Source organism: Chiroxiphia lanceolata, chromosome 2 (assembly GCF_009829145.1).
Source record: "Chiroxiphia lanceolata isolate bChiLan1 chromosome 2, bChiLan1.pri, whole genome shotgun sequence".
Lineage (NCBI taxonomy): Eukaryota > Metazoa > Chordata > Aves > Passeriformes > Pipridae > Chiroxiphia > Chiroxiphia lanceolata.
The window spans coordinates 34376861-34398109 of record NC_045638.1 but is presented as its reverse complement, the minus strand read 5'-3'; the positions used below and the strand labels follow the sequence as shown (position 1 = coordinate 34398109).

The 21249-nt window shown below is 42.4% G+C and overlaps 1 protein-coding gene across 1 annotated transcript; it reads right to left on the bottom strand.

The window, feature by feature from the left end:
* Positions 1-204: 204 nt before the first annotated feature.
* Positions 205-20845, bottom strand: PLCXD1 (phosphatidylinositol specific phospholipase C X domain containing 1). Its single transcript, XM_032681058.1, has 7 exons — positions 20668-20845; positions 15787-15930; positions 12359-12495; positions 9016-9144; positions 7696-7851; positions 3188-3371; positions 205-1903 (listed from the first exon to the last, which is right to left on the bottom strand). Exons 2-7 carry the CDS (start codon positions 15890-15892, stop codon positions 1611-1613), a joined length of 1005 nt encoding a protein of 334 aa, XP_032536949.1. The 5' UTR covers positions 15893-15930; positions 20668-20845; the 3' UTR covers positions 205-1610.
* Positions 20846-21249: the final 404 nt, after the last annotated feature.

Here is a 21249-nt window from a genome sequence, read left to right as displayed (position 1 = left end):
TTGCTTACAGTAATTTATCCAAAATACCTATTACTGTGTCAGTCTTGGAGAAGACATTTAGGGTACAGCAAACCTTTCCACAAAGGAAAACAAAAGAAAAGAAACCAATCACAGCTGATCTATTACTTGAGTTATGAATTACTACTGGGAACCACTAAAACAGTCAAAATCAGGAAAGGAAAAACAAAGCTATTTCAGTCCATATTACACAGAGAGATCAAGTTTTATTAGAGAAACAAGGATACAAAAGATAGGCAGAAGAACATTCTGAGTTCTTCTGAGTACCTGTAACATAACAAAAACTGAATGACTACTCGTTATGAAGTACGTAGAGTAAGAACAGGATGCAAAGCACTGTAAAAAAGCATTTAGGAAGTCCTCCTCATAAACGTAATGTTTAATTTTTATTCCTGTGTATTCTGCAATTGCAAGAGATTCCATGAAGAGGTTGCATCTTACCCTTTCATGCTGAGCAGTTTAGAGAGAATTTGATACAATGGTAAGTAGCAATTGATTTAAGACTTCTGCAAACATTAGCATCTTGTCAAACATCTGAACTTAGCTTTTGCATATAAAGTGCATCTAAAAAGTGAGGTATATAGATGAAGCTGCATAGTCAATTTTACACAATGACTGTTTTTGTTTTAGTTCTGATGCTTGCTATTTCTCTTGCCTTCGTGATCATCTGTTATTGCACAGTTCATTTAGAAAAATAGAATTAATATGCAATAGCAAACAGCATAAACCCCTTAGTTTTCACATAAGCAAAAATTACTTAGTGAGAGGAAAAATAATTATAGAGCTACTAAAATAGCTAAATCAAAGACCAGATGTGAAACCCCAAATGAGCATGACAGAAGTGAAGAACCTGTATTTCTAGAGCAGTTTGAGTTTAGGTAAGGAATTTGTTTCCTCTGTTTATTTTCAGTGTAAGACATACTTTGGCAACACCTAATAAAATATTTGACACAGACAAAACTGACTAGGGGCCTAGTTTTGGTATCTTTATCACTTCAGAACTGGCCTGAGTAAGTGTGCAAGTACACATACTGTTTACAAATCATAAATAATTTTGTGACTACTCGGTTGGTAAGGCAGTTCACAGCTGATACTCAACACATTGGTGTATACATAAAATGTCAGATTGGATTGTCAATACAGTACCTTTGATATATCAAAAATATTTTTAAACTTCCTTTTAAACTATGAAAACAGACAAGTCAGTTTCACACTCATATAAAAGAGTAAGAATTGGGGATGCAAGTAATGTAGAATATCCTTATAATTATAAGAAAGATAAAATCACTAAATAATTCATGCCGCTACTGGCATATTTCTCCTTCTTGGTCTTATGTAAAATAAGATTAAGTTGTTGGGACTTTCAATATTGCCTGCTGCTACAGAATCAAAACATCTCCAAATAAATTACACCTATACCATAATTTTCTGGAGACTTCAGCAAGGTCCAAAGGTCTTGAAACTCAGAGAGACCTTTTCTTACTGAGCCTTTAAGGCATCCCAGGTGTAAGTTAAATAGACCTTTACGGGATTCAAGATGTTTACAGAAGAGCACATTAAATGCAGACAAAGCCTGTTCAGCTTTTCACAGACTAAGAAGCAAAGAATGAAATGTTATTTGTTCCAGCTTCTCTACTTTGACAGTCTAATGGAGAATTAATTTTTGTGTTAAGTTCTATCACATCTTTGACAAAATCATTGTTTCCTATAAAGTCTCCAGCTATTATGTTAATACATTCTTTTTTTGATCCTGGATACTGCTGCTTTATCCAGATTTTCAAGCATGGAAGACTCTGGAGTGTCATTTTCTTCAACGATCCAAATGGGTGTAGGAGAATATACCCTAAATTTTCGGTAAGGTTAATCCCTGCTACAAAGAATTTTCCTGAAACAAAAATCAGAAAGTGACACATTAAATATTCTTTTAAGGAGAACAGAAACTGCTCAGTATTGCATTAGCTTCAGATCTTGTTCCAGTGGGAAGCATTAAAATACTTAAACTTCGCACTCGTTCTGTATTGTTTCATATTCCTACAACTGATTCAGTAGACTATCTCCCCTTGTTGCAACTTCATGCTGTAGTAAACAGTTCCTGAGCCACACTTGGTTATCTAACCATTCCAGTTTAGCTAAATTTGTCTAACTACTTTTCCTTTGTAAATTATGTTTGTTTCTGTGAGGGTTGCTTCCAAATGCTTAGCCTTCCCCCATGATGGGTGGAAACAAAGGGTGCACCACATGAGCATTTTCCTTTGGCTGGGAAGCACTTTTGAAGCAGCTCTCCCCTTTATCACCCTGTGCGTTCCCATCAAAAGCTACATCAGATGTTATGAGCTGAATTTCTCTCAGATTATACTACAAAAGCATGCTTAAGTGCTGCTATTTACTGGTGCAACTACACTCTCCACTTACTGTTCTTGCGTCCATAGAATCATAAGGTTGGAAAAGACCTCCAGGATAGAGTCTAACCTTTGACCAAACATCAAACCACGACAACTAAATCACAGCACTAAGTGGCACATCCAGTTGTTTCTTGAACACTTACAGGGTGGTGACTCCACTACCACTGTGGGCAACCCATTCCAATGCTTAACCACCCTTTCAGTGAAGAAATTCTTCCAAATATCCAACCTGAACCTGCCCTGGCACAGGCCTGAGGCCATTTCCTTTTGTCCTGTCACTTGTTGCCTGGGAGAAGAGGCTGAACCCTGGCTTGCTACAACCTCCTTTCAGGTAGTCATAGAGAGTGATAAGGTCTCTCCTCAGAGAAACCTCATAGGGGTTTCTTTTCACAAGGCTAGCAGAACACATTTCTCTCATCATCTGTGCTGCCTAAAGCAGCAAGCTCTGGACTTGAGGAAGCTGTCCTACCTGTGAGGTGGGTACAACAGGGCCAGTGAGCCAGTCTGTGCTGAGGGCCTCCTCTCTGTGGGATCACATAAGGGGTGTGGCTGCCACAATTTATATAGTCTATGCATGTACATACACTGACACACCACCACAGATGAACACTGCTCTTGCCCATTGGTGGGCAGAGCACTCAGCAACCACAGGCACACAGCATGCACAAAGGGGTTACACCTCATAAGGTTACAATCACTCAATTTCCTGTTTGTTTTGTACTGCTGTAAGTGCCCCTTCTTTCTTCCAAGCAACTCCCTGTGCCTACCTGGACGGCCCCTCCGCTTCATGTGCTCTAAATACCGGATAAGAGCACGAGTGGATGTTTTGTTTCCCCACCAGTATGGGATCGTAGGCCACAGCTCACAGTGTTCTTTCAGTTCCATGTCCTCTTCGTACGAGACTATGACCTGATGGCCCAGCTGCCACATGGTTCTCAATGTTGGCATCACCTAAAATAAAACATGCTCGGGTTGAAGTCAGCAACACAGCAGCATTCCCAAAGTTTGAATACTGTTGTGTGACATTACCTTGGCACAAATTCAGTTCAGATAAAGCTTTTAAACAAGCAGCCTGGTAGGTCAGGGGCTGGGTTACAAACTGCAGGGGCAACAGGAGCCTGGTTACTTCAGCAAATTCCTCCTTTTCTCAATTCAACTATGATAACGTACATAACTGAAGGTCTTACACCTGCATAACCATCCCTGTGTCAGCCCTTGTGCACAAGCCACTGCTGAAAATTTGTTGAGAGAGGAAGACACAGACCATCCATGGACAAGGAGACAAAGCCCTACACGCAGCTGTAGGAATGCAGGCACAGATAAGCAGGAATCATTTTGGCGATTGCCCCACATCGATGCATATTTGGCACTGTAACCATTAAAGAAAACTGAACTGCTTAAAACTTGGTAAGACTAAATGTCAGTCTCCAAGGGCTACATTAATTCTGATTTCTTTAAGTGGAAGGTTTCTGAAATTGGGATGCTCCAGACATTTTGAATTGAGAGAGAGAAAGACTTGGGTCAGAAACCTTCTCTGACAGACAGATGGGCTGAAACAGGTCTGTTAAATTTAAGTATTTCAATATGAAATGACATTTTCCAACCCTCAGAAGTTACCATGGGAGAGAACTGAGGCCCTCTGACTAATTTAATTTGCAAAACCAACATATTTAACAGGCATTGTTTTTTCTAAGAATATTGCGGTTAAAAGCTATGTCTGTTGCCACCAAGGAAATGGTGGCATTTTGATGTTCCAATTAACTTATTACTTAAAATAAAAGCCAAAGTCAGTTGAAAATTATTTACGTAAGTATTTGAAGAAAGCCAAGGGTTGAATGAACATGGCAATCCTTCTTACTTCATCCAAGAAATACAGAATGCAAGCCCCAGTTAGGTCAGAAAATACTGTAAAAGTAAGGCACAGGCTGCTAAAACTACAAAACTCTGTGTTTGCCTGCAGCCTTTGCTTTACTCTCGCTGCCTTTCTAAAGCTAGAACCTCTTAAACAAACAAACAAATAGAAAGTTGTGGAGTAAAAGCAAAAAAAAAAGCTATTAGAAATGTGCACATGAGCACAGGTGCATATTTTGCAAACAAAGCAGAAATGAAACTGTACGTGTCTGACAAGGGATTTTTAAACCCTAGTAATCCAGATCAAAGGAAGACACCTTGAATAGTTAAGGCAATTAAAATTTTAAACACAATGTAATATTGTCACACTGTGGCCTGTGCCAGTACTACATACAGACCTCAACCTAGCAGCTGCTTCATAAACACTTTGACACTTACTCTTCTATAATGACAAAGATGCAGTATTGAAAGACAATAGATAGCAGTTTATTTTAGAATAAGTGAGTAAACACTTTGATATTTGATATTAAATCTGAATCTGTGATCCTGGAAAATCCCACAGTTGCCAAACCTGCAATGGTACCACCAGCAAAAATGGTGAGATCCATTGTGCTGGTCACAGACTCCATACAGATAAAGTCTTCCTGCTCAAGGGAAGTACTTGGCTTGTCTTTTCTGCAGTGCCACCCCTCCCCTCCCCTGGACACAATTCAGAAATGTTCTTTCTTTGGTAAAGTGATCTCAAACCATTCTTTCAACACCTTCGTTCAACAAACTATCAGCAGCAGCTCACCCCTTTCGCAGTTAATAACTCTTTTTCTGGCCATGTATCTGAAAGCAAATTTGACCATCTTCTCCAGTATCACTCTGCTCATCCACAGCTTACACACTCAAATTATTTGGGGAAACAATAGAACAGTGTCACTCAGGTCTTCAGTTATTCAGCTGAGGCCTGAATATTAAGAATCTCCTAGTTTTGCTGAGAATTGTTCTATTTTAACTCTGCTGTACTAAATGCTTTGAAATGGTAATACTAACCGTTACTTATACACCAGCTTCAAAGGCTGGATTTGAATCACAAACAGGGTCATCATTCTCCTGTACCACTTACATCTCCAGAGAAAACCCTCTGTTCCTGTGCATCTTTGAAATGTTAATTGTTTAACTACTAAAAGCTCCCATACCTCATAAAAAAAGGGGGGGGGGAAGAGGAAACTAAAAATCTCAATTTCTAAAATCTATCAATCAAATATTTTCTGATGATTTAAATTAAGGCTTTTCTGGAAGTTTGGATGACTGAAGGTCAGCTCCACAAAAAAAAAAGTCAGTGCCACCAGAAATGAACTGAGGTGCCATTAAGAGGGACCTCAACAGGCTGACAGAAACCTCATGAAGCTCAGCAAAGAAAAATGCAAAGTCCTGCACCTGAATGGACTAACCCCACACACCAGGACAGACTGGGGACAGCTGGCTAGAAATCTGCTTTGCAGAAAAGGACCTGAAGGTTCTTGTAGACATCAAGCTGAACGTGAGCCAGCTGTGTGCCCATGTGGCAAAAGTCAGCTGTAAACTGGGCTGTATTAGCAGAGGTACAGACAGCAAGTCAGGAAAAGGGGTTCTTTCCCTTCTATTCAGCAGTTGTGGAACTGCATCTCAAACACTGTTTCCAGCCTGGGCTTCCCCACTACAAAAAAGTCATTGATGTGGTGGATGAGTCCAACAGCATGCAACCGGAGTGAGCAGAGGCTAGAGCATGACACACAAGGACAGGCTGAGGGGGCTGAGTCTGTTCAGCATGAAAAAGAGAAGACTGGACAGGTCTTACTGCTGTCTGCAAATACCTAATGGGGAGATGTAGAGAAGACTCCTCAGATATGTGTAGCAAAGGATGGCAGTTGGCAGACACAAGTTACAGCAAGAGAGATTCTGATCAGATAGAGAAGAAAAACACTGTCAGAGTGGCCAAATTTTGGAACAAATGTTGTATAGAAAGATCGTGGAATCTCCATGTTTGGAGATATTCAAGAATGAACAGGACACAGCCCAACATAACTTTGAAGTTAGTCCTATTTTGCATGGTTATGTTGGACCAGATGACCTCCAGAGGTCACTTCCAACCTAAACTATTACAAATAGCATAAAAATTCATTTATAATTATTACTGTGAAAAGGCAGAAAATAGGTTCTTTAAATTCTATAAATATATCTTGTCTATATTTATAACACACATACCTTTCCCCTTTCCTTTCCTTTCCTTTCCTTTCCTTTCCTTTCCTTTCCTTTCCTTTCCTTTCCTTTCCTTTCCTTTCCTTTCCTTTCCTTTCCTTTCCTTTCCTTTCCTTTCCTTTCCTTTCCTTTCCTTTCCCTTTCCCTTTCCCTTTCCCTTTCCCTTTCCCTTTCCCTTTCCCTTTCCTTTTCCTCTCACACAGGACAGCGGATGACAGTTGTGTCTCTACTATTGTCCCACAACTGTTCATCAACATATATGACAGTCAAATTTAATTCCCTCTTCTGTCCTAGTTACAGGGGCCAGGACCAGTTTATTACTGTGTGGGTGCAATCAAAATTGTGTGTATTCAACACTCTCTATGTAATTTCTGATGGACTGCTAATAATGGGTCATTTGCAGTAGCTGCCTAGGGCACACCTAATGACTCAGCTCTGGGGAGGCTCAGCCTGAGGGGTCATCTTTGCTAATGGGTCATACTGGACTGACATAATAGGCAGCTGCAACACCTAGACCATCAAAGACTTAAAAAAATATCCCATGACTCACAGAGTTAAATCACCCATTGTGAAACTCCTGCCCTGGCAGAGGTACTGGGCATTCCCACCTGAACCTGAGCATATATAATCTTGGGGTTTGGGATTTCTGGTACCACCCATTGGATCCAGAGGAGTACCAGAACTCCAACAGGACTGCCACTCTCAACAGGACTGCGATCATTATGTCAACAGAACTGCAACCATCACCTGGACTAACAGGTTTTCCTTTCCTTTTGCTTTGCACCTAGGGGGCCCACGTGATGCTCAGCACAGGGGCCAATGAACACTGTTCTGTTCTTGTCCCAGGGTGTGGGGTTATACATCTGTTTTTGTGGGTTAAAACCAGTTTTTCTCTGTATCATTGCATTTATTGTGATTTATTTTTAGTAAATTGTAACTCTGACTTATAATCTCTAGAGTTGGGTTCATTTCTCCCACCGGTTTAATTTTAAACCAGCACACCTTCTCACTGTGGAATGTAGGTTTCCTTTATCTCCTCAATTTTATTAGGTAAACACCTATCTCTGATGCAGCAAATGTTACCTTTCCTAGCTTAAAAACACAGTGAAAGTAAAATATATCTAAAAATTTGGAATCGTAGATCTCACTGTAATGTATCATTCTTTAAAAAAGGAGAAAAAAAGGATCTCATACTTACATTCCTGGGACACAGTTTACACTGGAAAATCTCTTTTATACAGGCAACAAGATGACTGTGAAGTCTCCTGGTTAATCCATCAAAATTCCTGCAGGCTAAGATAACAACTTCCTGAGGATGAGCTTCCAACCACCTTAATACTTTCCACAGAGTATCCTACAGGAGAGAGTTATGGAGACTTATAAGGTTATCTCTGCTATGCAGGGAAAAGGGCAAAAAATCAACAGAGCATTGACAGTGGAGTAGACTCACAATCACAATCATGAAAATCAGTATGGATTTCTGGAAGGTACCATCAGACTGCCCAAAAGGGGTTCCAGAGAGATGTGTCCCAGGAAAACCTACTTTAACAGATCTGTGCCAGTTTGCTCTGGGTGTGGTTCTGGCACACTAGACTTACCAGCTTTGTATTTTGATAATATCTGTGAATATCCTACTGCCTATAGGCAGGTTAGCAGTAAACCTAACTCCCCAAGCTTCTTCAGGGACAACCAACATGTCAGTGGCAAACTCAAAAACAGGGAAAAGTTCTGTGCTTAAACGTAACAGGACTCATTTTCCCTCTTTGGTATGGGCAATGACAACTAAATGAAGATCACACATAACTAGCAAGGTAGTCAGGCATTACATCTGTTTACAGGAGTGTGCCAGACACTATGAAGTCTCAACACATGAAGAGTTCAGACTCATGAGTCTGAAACTGAAGTTTAGCCAGTTACTCTACAAATTAAAAGCTTTATTAGCTGACTGTGCCTGGCTGTACAGGTCCCAATAAATGGAAGGAAGATGTAAAGTATTCCAAGATGACAGAGCACATGCAAAGAGCAGCTCACAGCAGTTGCTTCGCAGCAGCTGACAGTCATTTGATCATAGGATCCAGATTAAGTCTCTCAGTCTTTCAGTGAAATATTTCTTTTTTTTTTTTTAAGAAAAAAAGGTGTTTCTGTGGTTTTTATTAGGCTTTTAATGCCTTCTCCTCTTTAATAACTTTTCTCCCTACCAGGAAAACAGCATTGCCCTGGGTATCGTCCTGGGACAACACAAGATAAACCCCAGAACTTCAGGCACTTGTTAGGAGCTAGGCAGTGGAGAGCAGGCATGACTGGTTTGAGGATGAGGAGCTCATTGATGTTCCAGTATCAAGTGCAGCTCCTGAAATTAGTTTCCAGCCCTGCTGATTTTCTCTAGTTTGAAGTCCTCATATAAGGAAAACAAATAACCTACTTAGAAGACCTTGGACCAGCATTTTCAGATTATGATGGATTTTAAATAAAAGAAACAGCACTGGTTTTATAGCCATCACAAAGGTAAGAAAAATACCTGTACAGTAACAGTTGTGTAAACCATATGCACAAAGTACAAATTCATAGATGGATCATTAGCCTTGTGGGCAATCCTGAAATCCAGGTATCTAACTCCAGCCTCAAGTTGCTCTGTCACAGTCAGGACCTGAAAGGTAAAACAGAAAAAAATGGTCCTGAGAGCTTGGAAGGGTTTTGTTTCTTTAGTTTAGAAAGCTGAAAAAGGTGTACAAAGTCAGCCCTATGACATTTTTCTTGGGTCTTTTGTCTTTAAAATGTCACTCTATGGCACCAAGTTGCAGCTTCGAAGTATCTCACTCTCTGAACAAGAGGAATTGAAATTTCCCTGAAGAGTATACTGCAGGTACAGATTAGATTAATTTCAGAGCACTGCCCTTGTTGTGTTCTGAAAGCAAAAGATCCATTAACCTGCGCATAAATACATGATCACTTGTCACACAATTATTCATATGAACAACAACTGCAGGATCAGCACCTTAGAAATGCTGCATTTATTTTATTAGATCAAAGACTTTACCGTGGTTGTCTCTGCAGAGCTCACTCATCCTCAAAAGAAGGAAAAACAAAAATAGAAAAAACTAGTGATTATTGCTCTTTTTCAAGATAAAGTTTCTTATAAAGTTTGAATTAACCTGTAGAAGTCCTACAAAACAGAGGTAGTCCTCTATTTCCACTTCCCTCAAACCTCTTCTTCTGGATTTGAGGGCTGAATGGAACAGGTGAAAAAGCAAAAAGTCCCAAATGGTATGTGTTTTACATCTGTTAAGATTCTCTTTGAGTAAGAAAATAGAATCAATTTAATTAAATACGTTTTAACACTAATTTGTCTCAGTTCAACCTGCTGTGTACAACACTATCAGGTTTCAGAAAGCATACACGGGACTGATATAAGCCAGAAAGGATTCAATACAAGGCATTGCTCCTGAATAACCACAATCACATCTTTAGGGCTGAGACAGAACTTATGACACATGGAAGGATGCTCACCCCGCCTAGCTTCAACCACCTAACTTCCTGGTTTTTGGACAAGAATTTTATCTCCTCAGGCTGTGCCTGCGGTTCTGGGCTGGGACAGGCCAGCCCCACGTGCCCTAGGATTCAGATGGTGCGGTCAGTCTGGCCAACAGCTCCCTCTGTGCCTGTTGGGGCTACACCAGGCTGGAATAGTTGAAGGGGTGATCCAGGCCCCTTTGCTTGGAGCATGTTGGAGATGGGAATGTGTGTGGCAGTAGGTCACACATAACCTTTCTGGCCAGAAAGAGCATCAGGTGAAATAGCTGAAATTGCCCTTCAGATGAGTCAATTTCTTTCTGTTGACAGCATGGGAAAACCAGACGAATTAGACTCTCCAATGAGTCACCTGGGTTTGGATACTGAATCAGCCAGTGTGAATATTGCCCCCTAAAGGGCAAAATTTAAAAGAAGCCCTGGGGAGCAATGCTGCTCGGTGCTGCAGGCATTCAGAGCATGAGTGGAAGTTACACAGGAAAGATTTGGGCCTCTAGACTGACATCCATAACAGCCAGGGCTCAAGCAGGCACCTCCTCCTAGGCACTGGGCCATCCAAGAACCTACACTGTGGGTCCTACCATCAGTAGGGCTCCTTCACGTGTGTTCTGGATACCAGTGGGTGGAGTCATCTCCTCACAAAGATAACTGGAGCACCACAAAGGTAAGGAGAGCAGGACTGCAGCTGTGCCTCTTTCCTATGAGCAGTGGGCCACTTCCCACTTGTCACACTGGATTTGGACCAGAAATTACTATAGCGATATTAGGAGATTGTCACCAACAGTGTCACTTCGCCAGACAGAAACCTACAAGTCAGGAGATACCTAAATCTTTCATTGGCTTGAGTCCCAAAGCAAAAATCAGTTCAAGGTAAATAAGACTATGCTAAGCAAATGCCTTTCCACATCAGCTCATCATTGCCATTACACATACCCTGGTAGTGTCTAAGATTCCAGTCTACCAGAGCTGTGCAAACACAATAAAAATTTAGGCATACTTATTAAAAATTATCAATTTTTCAGTTTTAATTCCATAATAATGAATTACTCCTTCAATAAGAACAAAAGCATACAGATTTTTGGCACCTCTTTCATGTCAGGAAAGTCTCTTCTTTGGAAGGATCTTCAAAATCTCTATCTTAAATCACAATCTCCAATTTTGTCTTTAACACACATTTGTATGGAACAAAGAGCTAACTACTGTCTTAATATTTGGACATTTTAAAAAAATTAACTAAACCTTACATGAAGGAACACACCTTCATTCTCTTAATCTTTATGGGAAAAATATTCCTTCAATGAGGGATTCTTCTGTCTCTGCTGCTGGATGAAATACTCACACAGTACGGATAGGGAAAACAACTGACATCTCACACAACAGTGACAGAAAAACAACAAGCATTACCTTCTGAACAAAGTACAATAGAAAAACCTCTGTTGATTACAGTAATATTATATGTCATTTATAACAACAATAAACATTTGAAAAAGAAGATGAGCTTCTAATAGCAAGTGGTCAGCTTTAAGCAACATTTTATTTAAGTATCATCCCTGCCTCACCTACATATGTTTTTCCCACAGAAGACGACCAGGTATATATGCCACCTACCTCATACCCCAGTGTGCTGGATTTACATAGGAAGAGTTAATTTTCTTCACAGTGGCTGGTATGGGACTGGTATTTGGATTTGTGTTGGAAACAGTGTTGATTACACAGAAATATTTTCCTTATTGCTGAGCAGTGCTTACACAGAGCCAAGATCTTTTCTGCCTCTCACTCCACCAGCAAGCAGGCTGAGGGTGCACAGGGAGTTGGGAGGGGACACAGCCAAGAACAGCTGACCTCAACTGACCAGAGGGATATCCCAGACATATGGAGTCATGCTCAACATATAAAGCTGGGGGAAGAAGAGGGGGAACATTCAGAGTGGCGACGTTTTCATCACACGTGGTGGAGCCCAGCTTTCCTGGAAATGACTGAACACCTGCCTGCCCATGGGAAGTGGTGAATTAGTCCTTTGTTTTGCTTTGCTTGCATGTATGGCTTTTGCTTTACCTATTAAACCATCTTTATCTCAACCCAGGATTTTTCTCACTTTTACCCTTCCAATTCCCTCCCCTAATCCCACTCAGAGGCAGTGAGAAGCAGATGTGTGGGGCTGAGTCGCTGTCTGCGGTAAAACACAACACCCAAGCACAGCATCTGAGGAGAGCTCAGATTTCTGGGCAGCAGGCTATTCTGTCGTTGTGCATGGTGGAGCTTGGCCACTCTCAGCCCTGCAGCACAAGCTTCAACTTTGCTGAGACATGAAGAGAATGCTAAATGACATTTACCTGTGTGATAGACCACTTCATGATAATGGGGCGCACAATGCAGGGCATACATTTGTTTAAAAACTTCACCACCTTGGATTCATTGCCACTAACAGCAGATCTTTTATCCAAACAGTAGGTCATAGTGTCATGACTCCCTGTAGAATACAAAAATAGATGTACAGAAAATCTCATTTCTTAACTACTAAAGACCACATTCCATGGTTATATTGCATGTGCATACCTGATACACCACCCCATTTGTAAATCACACACTTATGTTGTCTGACAGCCTATGTAGTTATGGCAAAAAGGTGGGCTCTTTTACAGAGGTTGCTCACCTGACATTAATAAGCTTAGTGTGAAATCCTTGTGAAGGCATCAAGATTTTCCAAGAAAATAGTCCCCATCTAAACTACACATCATTGTTTGCCCAAAACCACAACAAAATGACCTGTTTCAAATAGCATCTTTCACTGAAATAATAATCTTGATATGAAAACCCAATTCTTTTTTTTTCAGGGAATAGCTGAAGGCTGAATTTATCTAGAATTTGTCCTGTTTTCAGAGCTGTCCAAATGCAGGATTTCATTCTCCAATCCCATCATCTCTGCACAGGAAAATATGACCGAAAGCAGAAATTCACCTTCTTACTCTTTTGACTGGACCAACTCCTAACTTGGCACTTTAAACATTTATATCTTAAATATCTGGTAAACAAGCCCTCCTGACCTAAACCCTCAATACCCTACAAAACCAATGTAAGAGGTGGGTGCTTGAAGGTTTCAGAGGTAAGTTCAAGTGTAAGTTTATGTATGATAGATGAAAAAAAATCCATCTTCTATGCACTTCAAAAATTACCTGACTCTTTCCAGCACAGGGAATTACACAGGGGCAGCCTAAGCAACAGAGCCAAGTACAGGCTGCCCAAATATTTGATTTCTTTGAAGTCTTAATAAATCTGACACATCTCTTGCATCATACTGAGATGAAACTATTACAGCTTGCAATTTCTTCAGGAAACCAGTGATTTTGCTAGCTTTTTCTGTTCCATTATTTCTTTCAGTGTTATAAAGCATCAAAAAGAAAAACCAACAATTCAGTCAAGTGACTTGCTTGGATCTTTACAGAGTGTCTGCAAATGCATATTTTGGGATTTTAAGTCTGGCTTCAAACAAATTGTTTACTGTTGCTAGGAACTGCCTTTTTGAATGGTCAGTCTTACTGGTGCCAATGGCAGTATTTCTAGTAGCCAAAGAAAAAAGGACAAGATTGGTTTTGAATTCTTTTAAACTGTCAATAATAGTTTAATGTCTTACTCTATTTTTTCACCTTTTAAAATCCACTTTCCATCTATTTTCCTGCTTGAGACACCCAAACAAACCTCATTGCAGATGGAAGATCTATATTGTGGGCATGTAATCAAAGTATGTCTTAGAACATGTAAGAGTCATTAAATACCCATGGATCAAATCCAAGTCCGAGAGAGTTGAGAAGGATTCCATTGATGGGCGTTGCATCCACTGATGCCAACCAGCAAAAAGATAGTAATCTTTTACTTAGGATTCTTCTTGTGATGTCAGTGAGTTACAGTAATGAAAGGAAGATGGATATACCCATGACACAACAAATATGATGCAAAGACAGTGAGCTAGCACCAAGCCAGGTAGCTTCAGAGCTTGAATCAACACCTCCCCAGAGGAACTGTGCTGGATGTGGTGCAAGCACAACACTAATTACTGAGATTTGCCTCTGCCTCCTCATCATGCTTTCAGAATGCACTCTGTCACATTCATGTTTCTTGCATGACTTCTATGACATAAACTTCCAGTTCCAAAGTGTGTTTCCTCCCTTCAAAAACCTGCCAGAGCTGTCTTGACCTGGTTGGTCTTGATCTGTTTTTGTTCTGACTTGGGCTAGATCAGTTTTGTAGGTCGGCTGGACAGCCACCAAAATATTCCAAGCTAATAGCCTGTAATGCTCTGTAAAAGTCCTCCAGTGTTTGCTGCAACGGGTTTACCTTCAACTATTCTTTTCTTCGTGCCTGTTCTCCCTGCAGGCATACTCACAAGAACAACAAACATTTGCAAGAATAACAAGGTCACCATTAGGAGGAGAGTCAGAAAGTCAAAAGCACACATCAGCAGGTTCTCCACTTTCTACAGTGTCCAAGAAACACCACCGTGAAAGCCTTTTAGAAACAACATGATTCCTTCTCTCCAAAAACAAAACCCCACCAAGCATGCTACTGACTATTTGAAGGATTTTTGCAAGATGAACAAAAAGAAAAACAGAAAATAGGAGGTTAATACTTTCTTTCTTCTTTCCAAAGACAGATACATATTTTCTTCTCTTGATGGTTAAATAAGAAATTCTAGGGTTTTTTTAATAACATCTATCCTGGGTCCTATTATATAGGCTTTATCCTAAACAGACGTGTGCTTGTTCTGTAGCCAGCATTAACTCAAATCACATATCTAAGAAGTCACCTTGAGATAAGTTTATAGGTTTAAATTTTAATGGAAACAAACACAAAAATCTACAGTTCTTGAGTCCTCCTAGCGCTCCACTCACTGAAGACTAGACCTCACATTGTTTCTCAATATATGTCTTTCCTAAAATTAACCTATGATCCTGTAGCTTACACAAAACATTAATCTACACACTGTGCTGCTTTCCACCCAAACTACCTGTCACATCTACAGATTTGAGAGAAAACATGGGTTAGACATTTCTTTTGTACCATTTTTGATGTGGAGGCACAGGGAGAGCTCACAGCCCTCCAGTACCTCCCCATGTTCCCAAGTTACTGTTATATTGTAACTTCTTTGACAGAATGAGGGCGAAAAGATGTCAAGGTAGCAGGAAGAAGCAACATTATGACCAAAGAAGGGCTAATGATACACAGGTGTCACTTAGCTGCATCTACACATGGTAGGATAAATGCAGGTTTTGCAAGCAGGATCATGTAGCACAGTCTACATAAATAAAAACATGTTAATTAAAAGTCTCAATTCTCTTTTTTCCATACCTTCACAGCCTCTTTTAAACAGTACAAAGAAACAAATAATAAGGCAAAATGTTATTTCTCTCCTTTTGGAACTATTTCATTATATAGGAAGTGGCAAGAATTAATTAGGAAAATTTTATCATTGTCCAGATAAGCAAATGCTTAGATTATTAATACTAATCTGGCAAGATGATGCAGAGGGATTGAAAAAAAGTGCCTCTTTTTTTCCTTTTTTCCCTCTCCCCTCTGAGAAACCCCAAACATTACAGACCAAAATTATTCACACACACATAACATCACACAAGCCCTTCCCCAAAGACCTTCTCCCACACGTTGACCCAAATTGTAAACATAGCCATGATAAAATGGGACAAACAGGATGTTCCAATGCTTAAATGACAAGCTAACAAAACAGTGGAGAGCAAAAGTTAATCTTTACCTGGAAGAGCTAAGTTATAGAGGGGAATATCCCAGAGCTCCTCTGGTAATCGTGACATCCATTGGCCATTTTCACAGCACATGTGAATGAAGGTCTGCAAAGGCATTTTGCATTAGTGCCTGCTCTGGGACTTCATAGGGTTTTCTGAGAAAAGAAAAAACATGAACTATTCCGTATACTGTGGTTGAATTAATGACATTTCACCTGTGCAGAATGGATTTATAGGTGCAAAAAAATGCCGACCATTCTCTCAGGTAGTTGCAGCAAAAGATCAAGAGTTTCTCAGCCACAGCATAGGCTTGTTTTGATGACATTGTCTCTCAGCACAATGCAAAGGGAGGGCTCCATTTCAGGTTTGTAAACTTACCAAGTGAAAAAAAAAGCACAGCCAAGACAAATATATGCAGTTTCATTGGTATGAAGAAATTACTGTCTGCACTGGCTATTGTGAAATCACAAGGAGTAACCTACCTCCGGAGTGAAATTATGTCCATTCCTTTACCCTTCGCAGTCCCAGGAGCACAGCAAGGGGACTGATGGCAGGGCTGGGACAGGAGCTGGGTCTGCTCCCCTCAAGTCCCTGGAGAATACTTATCTCAAAGGATCAAATTGGGTGTCACAACAGTACTGCCATGAAAAGCCTTTACAGGATACTGTATTTGCGGGTCATGCTGGCTTCTGGGGTCAAAGAGGAAAACCTTCATCTTCTTATCTCTTGATCTGTTCTTATCACCCCTATGAGTCCATGATTGTAAGTACTTCAGTTTGCTCAGATCTTCCTGAAAATTACTCTGGAACTGTTCTTCTTGGATACAGGCCTCTCTGGGATCTTCTGCAAAATTTGCAATGGTCATGCAGGAGTGCCAGTGGATGAAACCCAGACGAGAAATCATGGCATCACAAGTGCCTACTAGAGTTATTCTGTTCATTTTTCAATTTATGATTTCCTGGATGATGCAGAACACGAAGATAACCTCTCCATGTCTTTTTTTCATTTTTTCTAGGATGTTCCTGAAGTTTAGGTGTGGTTTGGGGATCTTCTCACTGCTTTTAAGGCTTTAGCTATTTTTCCACAGTTAGTGTGATGGTTTCTTTTAGATCATAGCATAGTGATTACCTTCATGAATACCACACCTTTCTTTTTAATCTGTTTTAAAAAAGCTGTGCCTGTGAATGATTCCTTCTTATCTTCTACAGTAATGGCAGTCAGATATGTAATTGTGCAGCTTTTGTACTCTGCAAACACCTTCACTAGTCCCTGATCACTTTTGCTGCATCTTAGCACATTCATTCAAGATTGCTTCTCCCCAAAGTGTTCTTCAGATTACTTTGAGGAGGTGGTTGTTTTTCCTGAATATACAGGTGAGCCATACTGCTTATATGAAGAGCATTTCCTTAAACACAGTGCAATAGATTTTTTTTTTTTGGCAGTCACATAGGGTCATCTGAAAAGCAACTTCGGAATTGCATTCCTAAATTTTATGTCCATACCACATGTAACAGATAAAATCTGCTTTTAGATGTGCCAATGACTCACCTGCCTAGCCTGCCTTGCTGTGCCTTTGGTGTGACTTTGAATGGGTCTCTCTGAGTACAGTCACCCCAGTTTAGATTAGAATGGGACTATGTGGGATGAAGGAAATACCTGGCACCCCTGGCACAGTGACACACGCCGCACGTGTCCAGTGTGTAATCTGGGATTTTCCTCCTAGTGAAGAGTAGCTGCCTCTGAAGTTATCCAAGGTCTTTGCGTAAGCAGGAACAAAAGTGGTTTAAACTCTCTCTTGCTTCCTTTGTCTCCTTATTTTAAAAAAAGTATTTGATAGGCCTAGTGCAAAGTCAAGTGGAAAAATGCCCATAGATTTATTTTGGAAAAAAAAAATACAGATCCTTTTTGTCCTGCATAAGTAAATGGTCTCTATATGCCACATCTGCTAGTCTTATTCTTGGAAAGACGTTCAGATCTCAGGCAGATCAACTCATCCATGGCTCTGTGATTTAACATGATGAACTGCCTCCTGCAGACCCCTTGTTCAGACAACATATGTCTACAGCTAATTTTGCCACCTTTTGCTGTGTTTCATACTTTCTCAGACTGTGCACCACTGCTCACCCATGGCTGCTCTACTCTAGTCTCTGTACCATGTAGCATCAGTGTGGGCAGGGGCTTCAGGTGCTTAAAACGGCATTGGTGTTCAGTAGTTGCAAATGACTGGATGGTGTCTATCCTTCTCCAGCTCTGAAGCTGACAGGAGCTGTGAGGCTGCAACACTCCAGCACATGGCAGCATTTATGCAAGTTCTGTATGCCGACTAGAAACTTAAATATAAGCTCTGGTTTTCCTCTCTTGCTTGTGATCTGCAGCCCCCTTTCCAGAGACTTTGGGACTGCCTAATTCTCTAAGGTTCCCCAAGGCCATCCACACCTCCTCAGAGCAGGTACACAGCCCCCCAGGGAGCAGTAAGACCCATAAGCCCCATTTGGCAGTCACACCTTGCCCCAACATAAGCTCCTTTGCACTGACAACACTCCCATGATGCGACCAAGGGTGCAGCTTTACCTGCTGCCATCCTCTCCTCCCATGGTGTGCTCTCACTGCCTTGCTTGGGCTAACGCAGGCACAGTCCCACAGCTAACAGGAAAAGGTGTTTTTCTGTCATGTTAGTCCCTTTCACCAGTTTATCACTGCCTCAGGACAGCCCAGCACTGGCCCATGCTGAAGAAGTCCCTGCGGAGGCATTGAGCCTTGCAGTTGGCTTTGACAGGCTGTACAACAGGTCCATTGGCATTGCCCAGCCAAAACCCCCAGGCAGCAGGTTCTCAGCCTGACACAAGCTGCCATCAACGCCCAGCCTAAGCAGGACCAGGACACTTCACAAGGAGTGTCCTGCTGGGCCGGGAGAAAGCCAGCAGAGAGCAGAAACATCAAGATCAAGACATACTGTGGCCTTGCAAACACAGACATGTGAGAGATCATCTCATCCTCCTCTTTCTTCAACCTCCTTCCACAGCACCTGAGGCTGGAGATGGCAGACACCAGCAGTGCAGGAACTGCACCCTGACCATCTGCTAATCAAGTCCTGTACAAAAGTGACTGGACCAGATTTTTACTTGATCCCCTGCTCAGTGCAAAGCTCTAGCTGTTCACACTGTCATCTCTAAACTCAGCTGCTGACTTGTGCTTGACATGAAATATAACCTTTAAGGGTACAGCCAAGGCCTTCCTGGAGGAATGAAACTGCAACCATTAGCTACTGCCTCTCATGACTAAATCCTAAACTTCACAAAGGAGAACTGTGTCTTTATTCCCTCTTCTAGATAGGCAAGCCACCCTACACATGCTGCTGTGATTAACTACTGTGCTGGGTTTACATGACAAGGTTTTGGCAGTGGGGGTCTACAGAAGTAGTTTGCAGGAGAAGCTGACAGAAACTTTCCCCATGTCCAGCAGAGCCAATGCTAGATGGCTCCAAGGTGGACCCACTGCTGACCAAGAGTAAGCCCATCAACAATGGTGGTAGTGCCTTTGGGATAACGGATTAAAGAAGGGAAAAAAGTTGCTGTGCAACAGCAACTGCAGCCAGAAAGAGAGGAGTGAGAATATGTGAGAAAGGCAAGTCTGCAGACACCAAGGTCAGTGAAGAAGAAAGGGCATGAGGTGCTCCAGGCACCAGAGCAGAGATCCACCTTCAGCCTGTGTAAGGCCCCACACTGGAACTGGTGAATGCCCAAAGGAGGCTGTGATCCCATGGAAGCCCATGCTGGGGCAGGCTCCTGGCAGGAACTGTGGTCCAGTGGAGAGAGGAGCCCACACTGCAGCAGGTTTGCTGGCAGGACTTATGACCCTGCGGAAGGGACCCACACTGGAGCAGACCATGAAGAACTGCAGCTCATGGGAAGGACTAATATTGAAGTTTGCAGGGAAGAGTGTGAGCAGTCCTCCCCCGGATGAGGAAGGAGTGGCAGAGATAATATGTGAATTGTCCCCAGACCCCATTCCCCACCCCCCTGCGGCACTGCAGGAGGCAGAGGTAGAGAAAATCAGGAGTGAAGTTGAGCCCAGGAAGAGTGAAGGGGTGGGGGAAGGTGTTCTAAGATTTGCTTTTTATTTCTCATTACCCTACTCTGATTTGATTGGTAATAAATTCAATAACTTCCCTAAGTCGAGTCTGTTCTGTCTGTTATGATAACTTGGGACTGATCTCCCCCTGTCCTTGTCTCGACCCAGGAGCCTTTCCTTATATTCTCTCCCCTGTCTTGCTGAGGAGGCGAGTGATAGAGAGACTGTGGTGGGCACCTGGCTTCCAGCCAGAATCCACCCACTCTAACTACCCTCCCTCCCCTTGTTCAGGCCAGGTTTCTGACCTCCTGGGTGTTCTGCATGCAGGCAGCAATTACATTTTGAGGACAGTACCAGGACATATGCAATAAACGAGCAATAAAACATTCAAAGGTGCAAAGCCTCTAGAGATCACCATCCTCCAGCCTCGGGATACCGAGATCATGGGGCTGATTCGCTCTGCCCCGCCGGAGTGTGCCTCGCACGCACAGCCCCGCTGGCCCGGAGCGCTGGGCCACTGCCAAACCTCACGCGTTTCCGGGAAAGACATGTAATTAATGAACAATTGACGATGGCATCAATAAAACATTTGCTGCAGCCGACCCAGAAGCTAAAAAAAACCTCACGGGAACCACAGCAAGCGCTGTGACGAGAGCCATCCGAACAGCCACGGCGAGGAGGGCGCCGCCAGCCCCGCCGGGTACAGGGGTACTACGGGCACCAGGGACACGGCCACCCCCGCCCCACGCTGCCCTCGCCTCTCGGACCCTCCGAGGAGCCGGATGCCACCCTCCCCTCTGCTTCGCACTTGTTTTACTCACTCCGAGGGGCGATTCCGTTTCCATCCCGGCTCTCCGGGAAGACGTGCGCTCCCCAGCTCGCCCGGGGCCCCGCACTGCCCGCTCCGGGGCGGGACGGGGCTGCCCCGCCCGGGTCAAGTGACCGCAGGTTTGAGGAAGGTGAAGGAGGGACGGGAGGGATGAGGAAGAGGAGGGGAGGTGGTTCTAGTGAAGTGGCGCTGCCCGAAGCGCAGAGGCGAGCCGCTCAGCGGACTGAAGGGCCATGATTCCGGGAGGAGCCTGCGGGCAGGGACAGGCGGGGGAAGCGCCGAGTAGCAGTGTGTGCTGTGCGTCTGCTGCATTTGAAATCTATTAATGCAAGAAAGCTTAAAATAAATATTTATAAACATATACATGCATAAAAAGTACCTTAATTTTCTGTTTTGTCCAACAAAGCTTGTCAGGTCCTCATCTGTGGTGAAATTCACTCATGAGGGCACCTCGCAGAAACCTTGGGAAGCTCTTCAAAAAGCTTTTCTGTGTAAGGAGAAAGGAGGTAATTGAGTGAATGGCATGTAGAGGCAAACATGCAAATCCTCGGTGCACTTTTGGAAGCGGGGTGCC